The 17,023-nt window shown below is 43.6% G+C and overlaps 1 protein-coding gene across 1 annotated transcript in view; it reads right to left on the bottom strand.

The window, feature by feature from the left end:
* The window catches only part of EPB41L4A (erythrocyte membrane protein band 4.1 like 4A), a 135,855-nt gene extending 130,458 nt beyond the window's left edge, over positions 1-5,397 (bottom strand). Inside the window, exon 1 of the mRNA XM_065655949.1 lies at positions 5,071-5,397. Within this exon, the coding sequence (XP_065512021.1) occupies positions 5,071-5,169 (99 nt within the window). The 5' untranslated portion in view covers positions 5,170-5,397. The remainder of the gene's footprint in view (positions 1-5,070) is intronic.
* Between the last annotated feature and the right edge of the window lie 11,626 nt (positions 5,398-17,023).

Here is a 17,023-nt window from a genome sequence, read left to right as displayed (position 1 = left end):
CATTCATCAAGCACCTTCACAAAGGAAAAAAACAGAAGCCGTATTGTCTCCTTGGAATCTCTAGTGCTAAACCAGCTTGATCTGCAAGTGCATCCCACACTTCCTCTACATACTAAATTTTTAAAGCATGAAGTTTGGAATATTTTGAATGGCTCAGATTAAAAAAAAACAAAAAAAAACACACAAAAAAAAAACCCAAACAAACAAACAGAAATCCACAAAAAACCAAAAACACCCTCCCCCCCCAAAAAAAAAACCCAAAACCTCAACTGGGGAGTGAAAAAAGAAAAAAGCCAGAATAATCCCCAGATAACGTTCTAATAATTTTATGTTTCCCTGTTTCTGTATATCATACTACATCATACTGCCAATTATTCCCTAAGTAGCTTAACAACATGTATCCTATTCTGATGAACCCACTCGTGTTTTTTACATATCAAGTCATTCAACTCAGTTCCTAACCTCAGTCACCCACTATTTCAGGTATTTTTGTGTGAACAGTTTTTTATTTATTTTTTAAACAATGATGAGATGTTGAGGGTTGTTTTTAGATTGTTTGATCTCATTTTGTTAAAATCTCAGTAAATTATCATGAAGAAAAATCTGTATGCTTATTTCCCAGATAAAAACCACACACTTTATTTGGAGACTGAGTACCTTATACAGAGATGCAATCAGTAAATGTAGCTTACACACCATGAAATGCATCTCTGTATGGAGGGCCACATACGGAGAGCCAGACAGCCTTGTACATCACAGTTAGATGGCACTACCAAATAAAATAATGTTACAGAACATATACTGCACACGGAGTCTTCTAGCAAGAATTAGTGTATCTATCATATTCATCAGTTATCTTATGACGAAACTTTGCTGTTGGCCCATCATATATGTCAAATTAAATAAGACTTAGCACAAAAATAGTGCTCAGAGAGGAATTTCAAGGAACACTGCAAAAGTGCAGTGACCAGATGGCTTAAGACCAGAGAGCTTCTTCACTGGACAAGTAGCTAATATTTTTTGAAGAACTTTATTCCAGCCAAAGAGATAAAAACATAGAGTAGAGAGGCTTCGTAATATTTTTAACTTCTTCGGGGAAAAGAAAACAAACATTCACCTTAAATATGTTTTCAAGAAAAATAAGTAAAAGAGCTGTTAAATTCCTGTTACATACACATTACGGCTTGACCATTCTTCCTGAAACAGCTAATCACAAATAGGCTTTGTAGCAGTATTTCCTAAGGGCCCACAGAGGTTTCCTCGATCCCTAATAATGAGTTTGTGCAATAAGGTGCACCAATCCTGTTCTGCGAGGGCAATTACTCCAATTCTTAACACACAGCCCACCAGTCAGGTATCACGTCTTGTGACATCAATGAATAAGCTACATCTACTTAGAAGGTAGCACCGTACCACAAAAATGCCTAAAATGTGAAGATGAGTCAAAGTAACAGTCCTAGAAAAGCCATTATTTTTCAGTTAACAACTGATCTTTACCATATTTGTAACAAAAGTCTTGTAAAAACCCCTGTCTTAATTGGCATCCTGAACATCATTTTAGAGGAGAAGCTGCCCCAATCTGAGATCATATACCTTGATTAGAAAAACTGTACCAGAACCTGGTGAACAGCCTCTTTTAATCCAAAATTATTTGAACTAACAACTGCCATTACTTTATTATCTCAAAACATGTAGTCTCCAAAGCGTCTCTCACTGTTAATGTACTATGTGGAAATGTAAAAATTAAAATTATGAGATATTTGATGCCTTTTCCTGATTATCTAGTTACTATTAGCTTGCTGTAAACCTGAATGCTGGAGACCCAGCTTCCACATTTTCATACAACAGTGCTCTGACCTTAAACCGCGAAGAACAGCAAGACAGCACTGGCAACAGTGAGAAAACAAACTATAAGAAACAAAAGTCCATTTGAGCAACTACAAGGGAGAGATAATCACAAACCCCTCTAGAAAGCATGGGTCACAGCAGGCTGGTCAGCTGCTACCAGTGCAGAGGACTAGGAACTTTATTCCCGGCTCTGATGTTGACCTGTTGCACAACCTTGGAAGAGTCACTTGACCTCTTTGCACCTCATCTTCCTCACTTGGAACCAGAAAAAAAAAAACAAAACCAAACTTTCCCCTAAGAAGGTCTTTGAAATTCACACAGAAGAGATAAGTATCTGTAAATTGCACTCGAAGTCTTAGTCTTGTGCCAATTCTGCTGATTGTTTTAATCTGAAGTACAACTTAAAGCCCACTGCAGTACCAAGAATGTATTAATAAAAATGGTAATTCAAAAATGTCGTGTTTTGGTGCGTATAGTGGCTGTCAAGAACAGCAAGCCAGAAATAACTAAGCAATGCATGTTCAAAACTCTACATCAGTTCAGAAACAAGTATCTACTTCATGCCTTCATTTCAGATTCACTCAAGAAATGAAGTTGCCTGGCACTCCTACAGTCACAGATCTGTCTTCCACCCTTCAAAGCAAATAAGACTAAATTCACTAATATCAATTAACTACATAGATAGTAAATAGCTATTAAGTTGTGGTTTTTATCTGTAGCAGACATGCATCTGCTTAGAGAAAAAGAAGGGAACAATGTTGCTTGTTTAACCCCTTGAAATCTCTGCACTTGTTACAGTTCAAGATTTGTGCAACTACCAAAAACATAAGTTTCCTGTATAGATGTGGATCCAGTTAAAAGTGTGAAGACAAAAGGTCACTTCCAGAATCTGAAGTTCTGGGAAAATCTTTGTTTTAAAATAAAATACATAATATTTATAATCTATACCTCGGTGCCAAAGCTGAAATTTTATGAAAACAAATACAAGACTGCATTTTCAGATGTGAACATGCTAACAATAGAATGAAACCAAAACATTCATATTTAAAGGTTAAAATGCCAAATGATAGAACACAACACATTTTAAGTTCTGTTTTAATAAGAAGTAATCTTATAACTTCAGTTATTCGGTAGAATAAAAACACAAATGCTCCCTGAGCAGTTTAAAATGGCATAAGCCAGGACTCAGTTGAAAGAGCCAGTTCTGCCCCCCCTCCAGCTGTGAAGATCAGGGCACTGATCCAGCTGAAGATTTACCCAGTAAAAGGAAAACCAGTGGTTACCCTTCAGCTGGACATGTGCTGCTCTTCACACACAGCTGCACAAACACTTGTGCAAGTATAAAGACAAATGAGGATACAATGGTGGAAATCACTGACTAGGGGAAAACTATGCAGTTCTTCTCCGTAGGTTTTCAAAGGCTCATGCAGTACAGCGCTGGGGTGTGATTTCTTATTAGACAAATTTAATCTTAAAAAAACAAGAAAAAACACCCGAGGCTGCTACAAAAAGGGAGATTCTCCTTTCCCTCAAGTTCCCTGCCATGCAGTGTCAGTGTCTACCTCAAAATGTTCACAAACTACTACTTTTATGTCAGATTCGTACACTGTTCCAACTGACTCTGTGACTGCTCCATGGTTAGATTCAAGGCAGAGAAGGGGCAGGTGGAAAGGGTGAAATCTTTAGCATCCTACCACAATCAGATCATACTAAAAATGGTAGGAAACCACACCCTCGTCCTAAACTAGGTGGTTCTCAACAGGGCAAGTCACGCATTCTTAAAAAGAAGTTACATGTTCAGAGCCTTTCTTTCCCATGGGACACTAATTTTTATTACACACTGCACAAACCCATCACCTTTCAAGGTCTGGATTCACAAAGTTAACCGTCAGACTATCTTTGCAGATTATTCTTTTAATATACTTCTGTGACTGCACATGTAAAGGCAACAAAAGCATATATGCATGCAAAACATACATACCCACATCTGCAGATAAAAAGGTAAGTTTTTCATAAGTATCTAAACTCAGACTTCATGATTCTACTTAGCAACTGAATTCCAGTGACACAGTGATTTCCTTACTTTTCTGTGCTAAGCATGGATTTATGAGCCTATCTGACGGCAGTTGATTCAGCAAAGTTTGACAATTCTCAATATATGTACAGCTGGTAATGCCACAGATTCTAGTTAAAATTATATTGTTAAATTTAGAATTCCTTTCCCCCTCCCCCTCTTTGAGTTTTTATTTCCACTGTTGCTTCACAAAACTTTAATCATTCAAATTGAAACATACAGGCGTACAGGTATTTTTTTTCTGTCTCAAGTAAAATAGATCAGCCCCTTCCAACAATAAATTTTAGAAGAACTGATGTCTTTTTCTTTTTTTTTCCTGATTGAAACCATGTTCTTACGTTGCAAATAAATTCACATCCCTGGCTTTTCAGACAACGGCTTTTCGGACATGTCTGATACATGTCACTTGCTGTCATCAGGGTTAACCAAACAGGACCAAGTTAAGGGCCTTTAGAAAAGTCTCAGTTTTCACATGCTCTGTCAGGGCTCATTAGCGTTTGGCAGATTACTACTTTGAGGAGTTCATCCGCGCCGAGCAGCACAAGAGCTTTTCCCACCGATCAGGCTACCGGCCGCAGGGCTGGAGGGGAGGCCGGATCTTCACCCCTCCGCTCGGGAGCTGCAGCCTCGCCTCCCTCGGGAGGCAGGGGGGACGCCCGGCTCTGCCCCGGTGCCGGTGGCCTTTCCCCCGGAGAGACGAGCAACCCCAGGGAGGGCACGGCGGGGAGCGGTGGCCAGAGGGAGAGGGAATGACTCAACACGGGCGCGCAACAGCCCGTGTACACAGCCGCCTTTTACTTTTTTTTTTTTTTGGTATAATGTACAGAAAAACACTCGTACCAAGCGTCCCGTGCTGCGGCGTGGTGGGCACCTGCTCATTTAAAGTCTCCAAAGCCACGTCTAGCCCAGCGGTACGCGTCTTCCCGGTTCATCTGTCCCTTGCGCGACCGCAACGAAAGTTACGGAATCATTTTTTCACCTCCTGTGGGATCCCAAAAACCCTTCTTCTCTACCGCCGCTCCCTTCCCGGCTACCGAAACGCGGTAGGGAGGCAGCAGCCGCCGCCGGGCAACCGCACCGCACAGCGAGGGGCCGGGTCCCGGGGGCTCTCCCGCAGCGCATCCCAGAGCCCCGCCGGCCACCTTTACCTTGATGCCCTGCTGCTGGGTGGTCAGGGTGAGCTTGGACTCGTCCAGGAGCAAAACTTCGCAGTAGAATTCCTCCGGGACCGCGCAGAAACAGCCCATGCCTGCTGCGATAGCCGGGGACGGGGCGAGGAGGCGGCAAGAGCCCCGAGCGGCGGCGTAGAGGGGCTGAGGCGCAGCCGGGTCTGGGCCGCGCCCGGCTCCGCACCCGGTTCCGCGCCCCGCCGCGGCGTTGCAGAGCGGCGTGTGCTAGGGCGCAGCGCCCAGCCCCACGGCGCGGCCCTCCGCCGCCATCCCGCGGAAGAGCCTGGACGGAGGGTGCCGGGCGCTCCCTGTGGGAAAGAGGGAGGAAAAAGACCAGCAGCTTTTTAGGAAGGAGCTCAGGGCGCAGCCCTCGCCTGCGGCGGGCTGTCACAGAGCTCCCCGGTGCTGCCGCCTCGGGGTGGTACCGAGCCTATCACCCGCCCCCGCCCCGTCCCCCGCCCCGTTCGCGCACGTTTCCGCGCCTCCTCTTTGTGTGGAGGAGCGGGCGCCGCGGAGCTTCCTCCGCCGCCGCTGCCGGAGAGGTGTTCCCCGCCCGGCGACCGCGTTACCCCTGGCCACGGACCCGGCTAGCGGACTGGGGCGGCGGCAGTGTCCGGCGGACCCGGGGCTGGCGTCCCCCGGCTGCCCTCGGCCATGCAGGGAGGGCGCCGGCAGCCGCTCGCCTCCTCCCCCGGCGGGGGCGGAAGGATGGCGGGAGAGCCGCCGGGCGCTGGGAGCGACCCAGCCGACGGGCAGCGGCCGGCCGCCTCCTGCCGGCCGCCGCACGGGGCTCCCCCCGGGCGGGCGGCGGCGGATGGGGGCGGCTTCGAGAGGGAGTCCGGCAGATGGCACCTGCCAGGCAAGGAGCCGCCTCCGCCTGTGGGCTGACTGCTCCGCGCCCGCCCGGCACCAACGCCGCCCGCGACGCAGACGGCGGAACGGCCCGCGGCACCGTGCCGCCTCTCACGGTACCCCGCCGGCATGCCACGTCGGGAGCCGGACCCTCGCTGCCCTCTCCCGGGACTCAGCCGTGCCGGTTGCCGGCGGTGGGGTGGGGGCGATGGTCCCGGCCCTGTTGCTGGCCCGCCCTCCTCGGGCTTCCCTCGCCGGCTCCTGCCCTCGCTGCCCTTCCCGGCAGCCGCGCTGACCCCTGCGGGGCCGCCAGCCTCGGGGGTCGGCGGCGCCGCGCTGTCCCGTGGACCGGCGGCGGGGCGGTCCGGGTGGTGTCCCGCCGGGCTCGGCGGTGCTTCCCGAAGAGTGTCTGGTCAGGGATGGAGTTTTGTCCTGGTGCTTCCCGGGGACGGCTTCAGGAGACACCGGTGAGGGCTTCAGGAGGGGCTGACTTTAAAAGTAGCCATGCTGCTTACAGCATCGTGGAGAAAACATTTCGGGCAATGGCTTGCTACACATATATTTAATTTAAAAACAAACAGCCCTGTATTATTTTTTAAAAGTATATAGAAAGCAGAAGAACTTGCAAGCGCCTTTGCAGTTGCTGTCTATAGTTTCCGGAGCACACACCAGTCCACCTTCGTAATTAATTGCTGTACAGATCTATATTCTATGATTTTTCCCCCTCAGGCAGAAAGCTGAGTCCTGGTCCCACAAATGCCTGTGCATTTGCTTAAGTTTGCATGCATGTGTTGCCCTATTGAAGATCATACAAAGTTAAGAATATGCATAAATGTTTTTCTTATGGTAGTTAACATGCTCACATTGCAGAAGAGAAAGGCATAAGGAGATTTCTCACTTGACAAACCCTACTAGCTATGTAGGTAAGTGGCACAGAAAATGTTAGCTCTGCTTTCAAACCTTTGTCCTAAATAAAACCCTGCTACTCCCAGGAAATATCACTTCCATTTTCTTGTTTGGTGCAGGTAGTGTTTAAACTCGGGCAGTGGGGCGCTGGGATCTCTGCATCCATCCTGTAGCTGAAAAAAACAATGTTTCATGAGCACAGTGAAGATCGGGACAAAAAAAATATGTTCATAAAGATACAGCCTTTTGAACAACTTATGGAATATAAAGCCTTGCAAAAGCTTAAAAATTCAAGTTGCTAACATTTTTTGCTGGGAAATATATACCTCATGAGAATGTCATCCAGTCAGCACAAGAAATTTAGATAAATTTATTCCTGGCTTTCTAAACACATTTCTCAAACACGGTTCTTGAATCCTTCTGACACTGGACAGTTTTTTAGAGAACAGATGGTTCCCTTTCCCCTATCTGTTTAGATCCATATGTCATGCACATCATGACATAAATTACCCCTTAAGTCAGTTAAAGTCATTATATATGTATAAATCACTGATTAATCAAGTGAGAGGGAGGGCTCAGTGAACTCAAAACCTGTTTTAAAACCTTTAAGTATAATTTTAAAATGGCATCACAATCCCACAGCTGAGCAGTTTAAATCAAGACTAGTCTTGGTTATAAGTGGTTCAAGTGGATTATTTAATGTCTTCTGTTTTTGAAGATCCATTTCACACTACTGCACATAAGCTGGCTGGTCCACAGAGAATATATAAATTATACACTCATGTTCAGCTGATGCTAGTGTTTGCAGCACAGAGCCATTGACATGTGAACTTGTCTCCTAACCAGCTACTGCAATAGCTAGCCGCTGATTCAGCAGCAGTACCAGAACCTGCTTTTTCAGGTAAAAACCTGGGAGAGGGTCCTGGACTGAAGATGTGAGAAAATTAGCCAGGGGAGCAGAGGAAGAGGGGATGAGATATACACTAGGAACCAATATGAGCCCTGAGGAGCTCAGGAAAGCAAAACAACTATTATTTATAGGGGCAAACATATAGGGGCCAATCTTTGCTTGGAGCTCTGTGCCACATAAGACCAGCCCTGTCTCAGTATTTCAAGTATCACGCCAGCTCACAACTTGTGAGAAACATAAGATAGTAATCTGTTTTCCAAATCCATTAGGAAACTGAGTTTCTTTTTACTTCTTTCTGCAAGAAAAAACAGAGGTCATGCACTGCAAGGGAAAACTTGCTGACATAAGCACTCATCACACAAACACTTATGGACATGTTCAACTCAGGCATGTTAGTACAGGACCAGAGCATAAAGGCATTTTTGTCCATTGCCTGTTTGATGAGGTACCCAGCGCAGTTCACTGCAGCCGCTATGATCCAATACACCTTCATTAAAATGAACAGTTTTAGATGTAATAAAGTATTTTCAATGAGGTCATATAAACAAGACACTGAACACCACAAGGACTTCTATATATGAAGTGACCATATATCTGTATTCTAACATACCAGCAATGAGACTAACTGCCCAAAGGAAACAAGTTAACATATCTCATTTCTCCCTAATTTTTACACATTTGCTGCCAGTAGTTGAACATGTTAGTAAGAGGTGTGATGACCTGTTTTAGCCATTTTCATTGTCACTTACCTATCACTGTTATTTACCAATATGTAGAGGTGCTATTTCTATATCTTGTCCATGTGGGCTTCCACGGGACAAGTGTGTTGTGGTTTAACTCGAACTAGCAATACAACCACAATAGCCACTTGCTCACCCCCTTCCCCACCCCCCAACACGAGAGAGAATCAAAAGGGAAGGGAGAAACTTGGATTGAGATAAACACAGTTTAATAAAGTAACAAAATACTAATACACTACTAGTAAATATATGTACAAAATAGAAATAAAAGATACTCAAGGCAATTCCCCACAAACTCCATCCACAACTGAGCAGCCAATCCCAGCAAGCCATACCTGGTCCTAAAGCAAATCCCAGAGAGAGAAAAAGAGAGGAAAAAAAGCAGAAAAGCCCAGAGGCCTCTGCAGCATGGCAAAAGGCTGGGCTAAACATCCCAACCGAACTCCCCCAGCTTGATAACAAGAGCAAGCAAGAGAAAGCACCTGAGAAGCCAGAGAGATGGCCGAAGAGCCAGCCGGAAGGTCCCACTCATATCTGAAGCATGATGCCAATGGGATGGAATACTCTCATTGATCAGTCTGGATGTCAGTCAAGCTCTGCCCCCCTATCTCAATGCCTCACACCTGTGGGCAGAGCACTCAGAATGCCCTTGGCTCTCAGACCAGAGCAATTGAAAACATTAGCTCTGTGCTGGGGTGTTATCTGCTTGTTCTCAAACTAAGTCCAAATAATGAGCGTGCTAGCTATGAAAAAGAAAGGTTTCTAACTATGTGAAGGAAATTAACCCATTTTCAGTCAAAGCAGCACAAAGTGAAAAGTTAAAGCAAGCCACAGAGCAACTTCTTCATCTTCATTCTCATGTAAAAACAAGCTTCCTGGATTCAGCTCGCTGCTTGCACAGTGATCAGAGAAAAACACTGGGGTCTAAGGCAAGAAGTTCAAAACGAAAACAGAGAGCAACACCGCATACTCTCTCAACTGAATATACAACCCTGAACACATCTTCCATTACAGAAGAAATTCCTGCCACAAGTACTATTCAGTAGTTACTGTCCGGTAGGCTCTGGTGTGTTTATGGGCAAAAGAAAGTACAACTCCTGCAGCAGCACTATGCTGCTCTGGTTTGACACATGTCCACCTGCCCATATGTCACTGTCCCCAGGTGTCTGCCATTCTTCCAAAGAGGTTCTCCAGATGTTCAACATGCTATTGAGAGCTATGCTTGCTTGTGTCTCTTCCACCCAAAAAGAGGACTCAAGCAGTGGAACAAGTGCCATTTCTGCATAGCATTTTACAGCATTCAGTGGCTGAAGGGTTACAAATGTCCATGAGTTCACATTTCCCACCTCACTAATGAAGTTTTTACTTAAAATATACTCATGGATGCTGTTATCTAATGATTCCTCTGGACTCTGTGTTACTACTACACATCACACACATATGCATCCACTGCACAGTAACAGTCCACAGTCAAAAACATTGTAAAAAAATTATTCATGTATATATCAGCTTTGTATTTCTTCCAGAAATGTAGTAACTTTACATTATACTGTACGGAATACACTTAGAGAGCCCTTACAGTAAGACATGCCAGTCAAAACCACTTAAATATGAGAAATGGTAAATTAAGGCCAATAGTCAGATCTATAACGCAGTCATGACAGAAGGGGAAAAAAAGGCACCAAAGTATAGTTGAATAGCTGATTAAATTTATTAGTACTTCTATTGCAATAAACACCTTGAGGACTTCTGAGTAAACATGATACTGAGTAAAAATCCATTGTTCCTTTTGTTTGCTTGTTTAACAATGCCCTAGAAGATTGCAGAACTGCAAAGACACAATAATTAAGGAAATCATAAGCATCTCTCGCTTTCTGATTTTTTAATAAAGAAAATATGACATTAAATATTCTTCCTCTACCCAAAAATATAAAATAAAGCTTTCAGAATATTTGTTGTAAACTATAGAGCTAAAAATAGAAGCTGCAATATCTGTATACTTCTATCAAAGCAAGAAATTTTTCTCTCTTTACCTACTGTTTATTGAACCTAATTTTTTGTGTGATGTGGTTTTACAAAGTCTCTGGCAAGATTTTGACAAGTTACTGCTATGCAAAGAAGAACCAGATGATCCTGTTTTATTTTGCTTATGCTCAGCTTCCTCAGCAGAACTCAAATATGTTTTGATAGTAAACATAATTGAGTGGCAAGATGTAACAGTCTAACTTACCAAGAGAAAAAAAAAATCTCCCCAAGACTTTAAATCATGCTCTGACAATTTATATCGGTACCTTCTGGCCCCAGCTGGCAGAAAAATAGAGGCTGTGAAGATCTGTGGACCTTTAGGAGGTGAGCTTCCTGTGGAGAAAAGCATCTTTTTCAAAGAATACCACCTAATGGGTAAACTGTTTCCTACCTTAGTAAACCAGGACTGAGTAGACCTATGCTCAAGCACAGAAAAGAGAAGATTATTGTCTCCAAACTGCTGCACTCTTTCCTATCACATTAGAGGAGCTCCAGAAGTATATCTTTAGGGTAAGACAATGAGCAATGATGTGCCAAAACCTTCATGTCCAGGGAGGTGGTGCTACATCTGTTCCAAGGCACTAGATATACTCTGATATTCTTGTAAAAGTCAGTTGTTCTGAATACGCATACTGAAGCCTCTTTTATCCCAAAGCTAAGCTGGCCATGCTGGCTGACAAATGACAAGGCACTCAGGTAATCAGTCAGCCCACTGCTGTTTGAGCCTCACACTGTTCAAACACAACAGAAGCGACGTCTGTAACTGTCATCTCTCCTCTTCTTCTCCCCCACTTTCTGGATGCAAGTTTGGGGGTGCCATTGCCAAGAGATCCTCAGTTCTGTTTCCCAGAGGATTATTAGACCTCTACACGCCACGTATGTAAACCCAGGGACACGGTAGACCTAAACAAAGACTTATGCAAGCCAAACATAGGCTGAGAGGATTCCCCCAGCCGGAACTTCAAGGCAGTTCAGCGAGGCAACCAGTCAAGACCCGGTTCGAGTGACATCGATGCCAGTTAAGATGAGCATTTTAACAGGGAGTGTTTCCCACCCATAAAAGATAGTGTTTATGTGAACAAGCTATCAGTAAGAAGCTCTGACAGAGAAAACTACTGACTGCTGTTATGAAGTTTATTAAACTAATCTCTGTGAACCTTAATTTTTAAAAAAGTTAGATACGAATTTTTTTACAGGTGTTACATCTTTATTCTGCTTGTCTTCTGATGTCTGGATAATACAGCCACATTTGTGATTGAGATCTTCAATGCTAACCTTACATACAGTTTCTAAACTAAAGCTGTCATTCTCATGTAGCTAACCTGATTTCTAATATTGTGAAATCTGTACTAAAATAATATCAGCTGTAGTATGCAGCAAGATTTCAAGTTTTGGATAATCTGAAAATTTAGAGATTTTTCTAATAGAGTTTATACAAAGGGTTGCCCTTCTTGGAAAAGCTGTCCTCTTTAGCTGTAGCTTGAATGCAGAAAATGCAGTCATTGTCTGGAGAATATCACCTATCATGAACTCTGATGAGATGGGATGGTGACAGGATGCTGTAGGTAACTGGAAGAAATAAGACTTTTCCTTAGTGACTACACTTACCTATCTTGATTTCATAAGGAAAAGGATTTCAGCAGCTACCTGCAACTGATCAAGCAAATAACCAGCTTGTCATGTATGTTATAGACCTAGGTACTTAGTAAGTAAAAATACAGGCTGAAGCAAGTCACATGTGGCCTGCTGTGACTTCCTTTCCAGTTTCCTTTCTGTAGTCGGAGGATGGGAAGGATTCCTTCAAGTTTCTACATCCGTCGCCGAATCTAAGTGACGCTGAGCCTGCAGAGGGATTGCTGCAGTTGAAAGTCAGACTGGACCACTAAACTGCCTAATTGATTTCCTGTTTATCCTCTTGAACATGGGGAACATTTCTTGCTGCAGAGCCCAGAAACTCATGCTGATAAAGCATATTTTCTGGAGTTAACAAACTAGGCTGAATAACAGGAAGATCTGGAAAGTCTGTCCCTTTTCTGGGAGTTTGTTTGGAAGCAGTTACACTGGACTGATATGTTTGTGTGTGCATTATTTGATAGGCTCTGATTCTTTCCTTAAAACATAAAAAAATGCAAATGACAACCACATGCGATAGGAAGTCCCATAATAAACCAAAGAAATTGAAGAGCTCAGCCACTGAAATTATTTAAGAAACTGGATGAGGTAAATAAGAGATTCACAGCATTTTCGAAGTCTTGGTACTGCTGTATGTCATGTTGTCATGGTGTAAGTCTGACATGTCCTTTAAGAGTATAGCAACACTTACTGTTCCTCATCATTCTGTATAGCTAACAGTCTAACTTCTTGCCACTCCACTTTTCAGTTCAAATTACTTGGTCATACTAACATTCATCTCACTGAAAAGAAGCTCAATTTCCAGTACAGAGGCGGAGAGAGGAAAATACAAAGAAAGGCCAAGAGAAGAGGATGGAGGAGAAACAAACTGATCCGCGAAGTATACACTGCAGAGGTGAAAGCTAGGAAAACAAAAGAAACAAGGATAGGCCCATCAAAGAAGAGAGAAATGGAAGGAAGAAAACTGGAGCGGAAAAAAAGCATATAAACTGAAAAACAGGAAGAGGACAAAAGTACAGTAAAAATGCTTTAACCAGGAGATGCTTCTGTAGGAGCTCAGCCTACCAGAGACAGAAAGACAGGGTCAGACTGGGTCATGAAAATGTAAACAGCTTTGTTGGAATTGAAGTGCAAATGCTGCTTGCAGAGGTCTTGTCCTCCAACACTTTGCCTTGGAGGCAACTGGAATGTGGTCTGAGCACCATGTGTGTTCCTCCCCACACTCTGCTTCCACAGCCCTTCTGTGCTCCTCACCATCCAAAGCTGACCTCCTTGCCTGGCTTGTTACTTTGCTACATGATGTAACATGATTTTTAAACATGTGCTTCTTGTGTTTCAGGCAGGGAGCTAATGATGTACCTCACTGTAACTCCACCTAACCACACGGGTTAAGCAGCGAGGTATATACCAGTTGCTCACGTAAAGTCTTTTCGACTCTTGCAAGGCTTTTTTTTTAGCAGCTGAATGTACAAAATGAAGCAATTGCACATGAAGCAAAATATGTTCCTATGCCTTGAAAATAAAAATGGATTTTTTCACAGTCTTGGAGAACAATGCATCCTGCAGCAGATGTTGGTAGATGATCCTGACTATCTCAGTGTTAAAGTGTACACCTCTAAGCATAGCAGACTATCTATAATATATACAAATAGCCTACAGCAAGGTCATTCATATATTTTCCAGGACATAAAAGTAAGAGTGTTCCTCAGTTAACACAGCACTGTTCTAATATATGCATGTTTTCAAACCCACCACATTACAGAATAGCACAGATTGCCAGGGACTGATATAGCAGTGCTACAAGAATGTAAGAGCTCTGCACACAGCATCTGTGAAGAGAAGATTAATGAGATGAAGCCATTCCTTCCCTACTAATACTTCTACAGAAAGCTTATTCTCTACTATCTTGTAGTCTTCTGTATCCATAATACCAAGTTCACAAATGACGTTTCTGTTGCTGCTGGCACTGAATGATCACAATGAATTCTTAATTTGCTTGTGCATGCATTTGATTTCATGTTCATGCTCTTTTGTTAGGGTCTGGATTCCTAGCGTCTTACTTCATTGCCAGAACGACATACCTGAAATACCATTTTGAATGGTTGCTTATTTATACCTTAAAGTCTGCTAACCCAGCTGATGCTTATAGCCAAGTTTTGTATCATTCTTTGCATATTTATAGATGTGTTTGCACAGACGATAATGTTACTAAGTTTACCAATTAAAATTGAAGCCTAATTATATTGTACTTCTCTTTGCTTCTGTCTGTAGCATCAAAAATTAATTAATAGATAATAAAAAACTAAGTAAGAGTATTTTATTTATACTACTGTCATTATAGAGGTGTGAAGAAAACAAGAAGGCAATATTGACTGCATACCAATCATTAGGAATGCTTCACTTTTTTTGCAAAAAGTGTCAGGACTAGCGGAGAGCTGGTTGAAACAATTTTGACCTTTTTAGGATAATAATTGGGTCTTCTAAAGTGGCTGTTTCGACTACTACTTTGAAGTTTTTCAAGAAAATACAACACTACTTAGCTTGAAGTCTCAGGACCAGGATCCCATTTCAGGAACAGATTTAAGAAGCTCACACACTTCTTGTTCCATCCCATGTAACCGTTTTGGCCTTGGAGCAACCAAGTGCAGAATACTGTTGAGCAGAAATTGTAATGGGTGCAGGTGCCCAGGTCTGTGCAGGGGGGCCTGCAGGGGTGGCCTCTGTGGGGAGAGGATGGGTCTGCCTCACGCACAGACTGTTCCAGCGAGATCAAATGGACCCACTTCAGGGTACAGCTGAGCCCTTCAGCCAAGATTGTGGTGACTCCATAATAACATATTTAAGAAAGGGAAAAAATGCTGCACAGCAGCTATGAGGGAGGACTGAGAAAAATCTGAGAAACAGCCCTGCAGATACCCAGGTCAGTGACGAAGGAGGGCAGGAGGTGCTCCAGGTGCCAGAGCAGAGATTCCCCGGCAGCCCATGGTGCAAACCATGGTCAGGCTGGCTGTCCCCCTGCAGCCCATGGAGGTTGAAGCAGATACCCACCTGCAGCCTATGGAGGACCCCACACTGAAGCAAGTGGATGTGCCCTGGAGGAAGCTGCAGCCCACAGAGAACACACTCTGGAGGAGCTGTGGATCATGGAGAGAAGCCCGTGCAGGAGCAGCTTTTGTGGCAGGACCTGTGACTATATGGGGGACTCATGTTGGATCAGTCTGTTTCTGAAGGACTGCACCCCATGGAAAGGATCCACACTGAAGCAGTTCATGAAGAACTGCAACCTGTGGGAAGGGCTCACATTGGAGCACTGGAAAAGTGCAAGGAGGAAGGAGCAGCAGAGAGGAACTGTTATGGACTGATGCCAGCTCCCATTCCTTATCCCTCTGCACTGCTGGGGGCTGAGGAGAGAAGGAGATAGAAGAGTTGGGAGTGAAGGAGAGGAGGTGAGCCTCGGAAAAAGGGCTGGAGGTCTTTTAGGTTTCATCCTTGTTACTCGCCATCCTACTCTGTTTTTAATTGGCAAGAAATTAAATCAATTTTCCACGAGTCAAGTGTGTTTTGCCCATGACAGTAACTGGTAAGAGATCTCTCTGTCCTTATCTTGATCTGTGAGCTTATCATCTTATTTTCTGTGGCTTTCCAGTTGAAGAGGAGGAGTGAAATTGTAGCTGAGTGGGCATCTGGCATTCAGCCAAGGTTGGCCCACCACAGAACTGATGATAGTTCAGCTGACGTCAAAGTGAACCCTTAGGATCATGGTATCAAAGGATACACTTGGAAGGGGTCTCAGGAGGTTTCTAGGTCAAACTCCTGTTTAAAGCACAATCAGCTATCAGGCCAGACAAGGTTGCCTCAGGACATTATTCAGCCTGGTTTTTAAAATCTCAAAGGATGGAGACTACAGAGCTTTATACTCCCACACAAGTAAATGACAGCTATCAAGGCAGAATATCAACTGCATCTGTATAAACACACACAAGACAGCCATCAAATCAGGCACCATGTTAGTTTGTATGAGTGTTTGAACATACCAGGGTTCTCTGACTATAGAGCATTCACTTCATCAGCTTCTTCAACACAGATACGCCTGATGCCCTTTAGGCAAGCCTCACACAAGATTAATAACTTGACCATAATCACAAAGAAAACACATTAACAGTGTGAATTTTCATTTTACCTTCTATGAGAGCATGAGTTTTAAGTTCATGGAGGAAAACTGAGCAACTGAAGAGCTGCCGGGTTCTGAGATTATTCAAACACCTACAGAGTTAGCCACACTCTGCACAGCATTTGTGAGATTATGTTTCACAGCCAGAGACATACTAAGTAAAATAATACTGGGAAGCTATTCAGTTATAATAAATTATTAACCTTGTCAAGAGCTTGATTGCTGGTTAGTCAGGATCTCCAGATCGTTGGGAATAACACTTAGAAACATTCCTCCATCTAAGTTTTGGGAGGTTTGTTTGTTTTTTGTTTTGTTTTGGTTTGGTTTTTGTTTTGTTTTGTTTCTTTTTTGTTTTGGTTTTGGTTTTGTTAGTTTTGGTTGGTTGGTTTTTTTCCCCAGGATGTCCCTTCATGGTATCAGCTCACTCAGAACAGCTTGCTTTAATCATTTTGGTTTTGCTCTTCATCAGGGGATGAATGTGTTGGCAGGACCACTATGACTGAGATGAGAGCTAGCCAGAAGACACAATTCTTGAAGCCTAAAACTGCCAGGCACGTTTGGTTTTAAATACACCAATAGCCACTCACCAGGTCCAACCATAATGACTTCAGGGTTTAAACTCATGGCCAGAGAAGGCAATGGTTCTTTATCCATGGGACTGGTTTTTAACATCTATAGCCATTTCTAATGCCTGCA

This window comes from Caloenas nicobarica, chromosome Z, assembly GCF_036013445.1.
Source record: "Caloenas nicobarica isolate bCalNic1 chromosome Z, bCalNic1.hap1, whole genome shotgun sequence".
Classification (NCBI taxonomy): Eukaryota; Metazoa; Chordata; class Aves; order Columbiformes; family Columbidae; genus Caloenas; species Caloenas nicobarica.
Note: the sequence above shows the minus strand (reverse complement) of the source record. Positions and strands in the feature narration are given on the sequence as shown.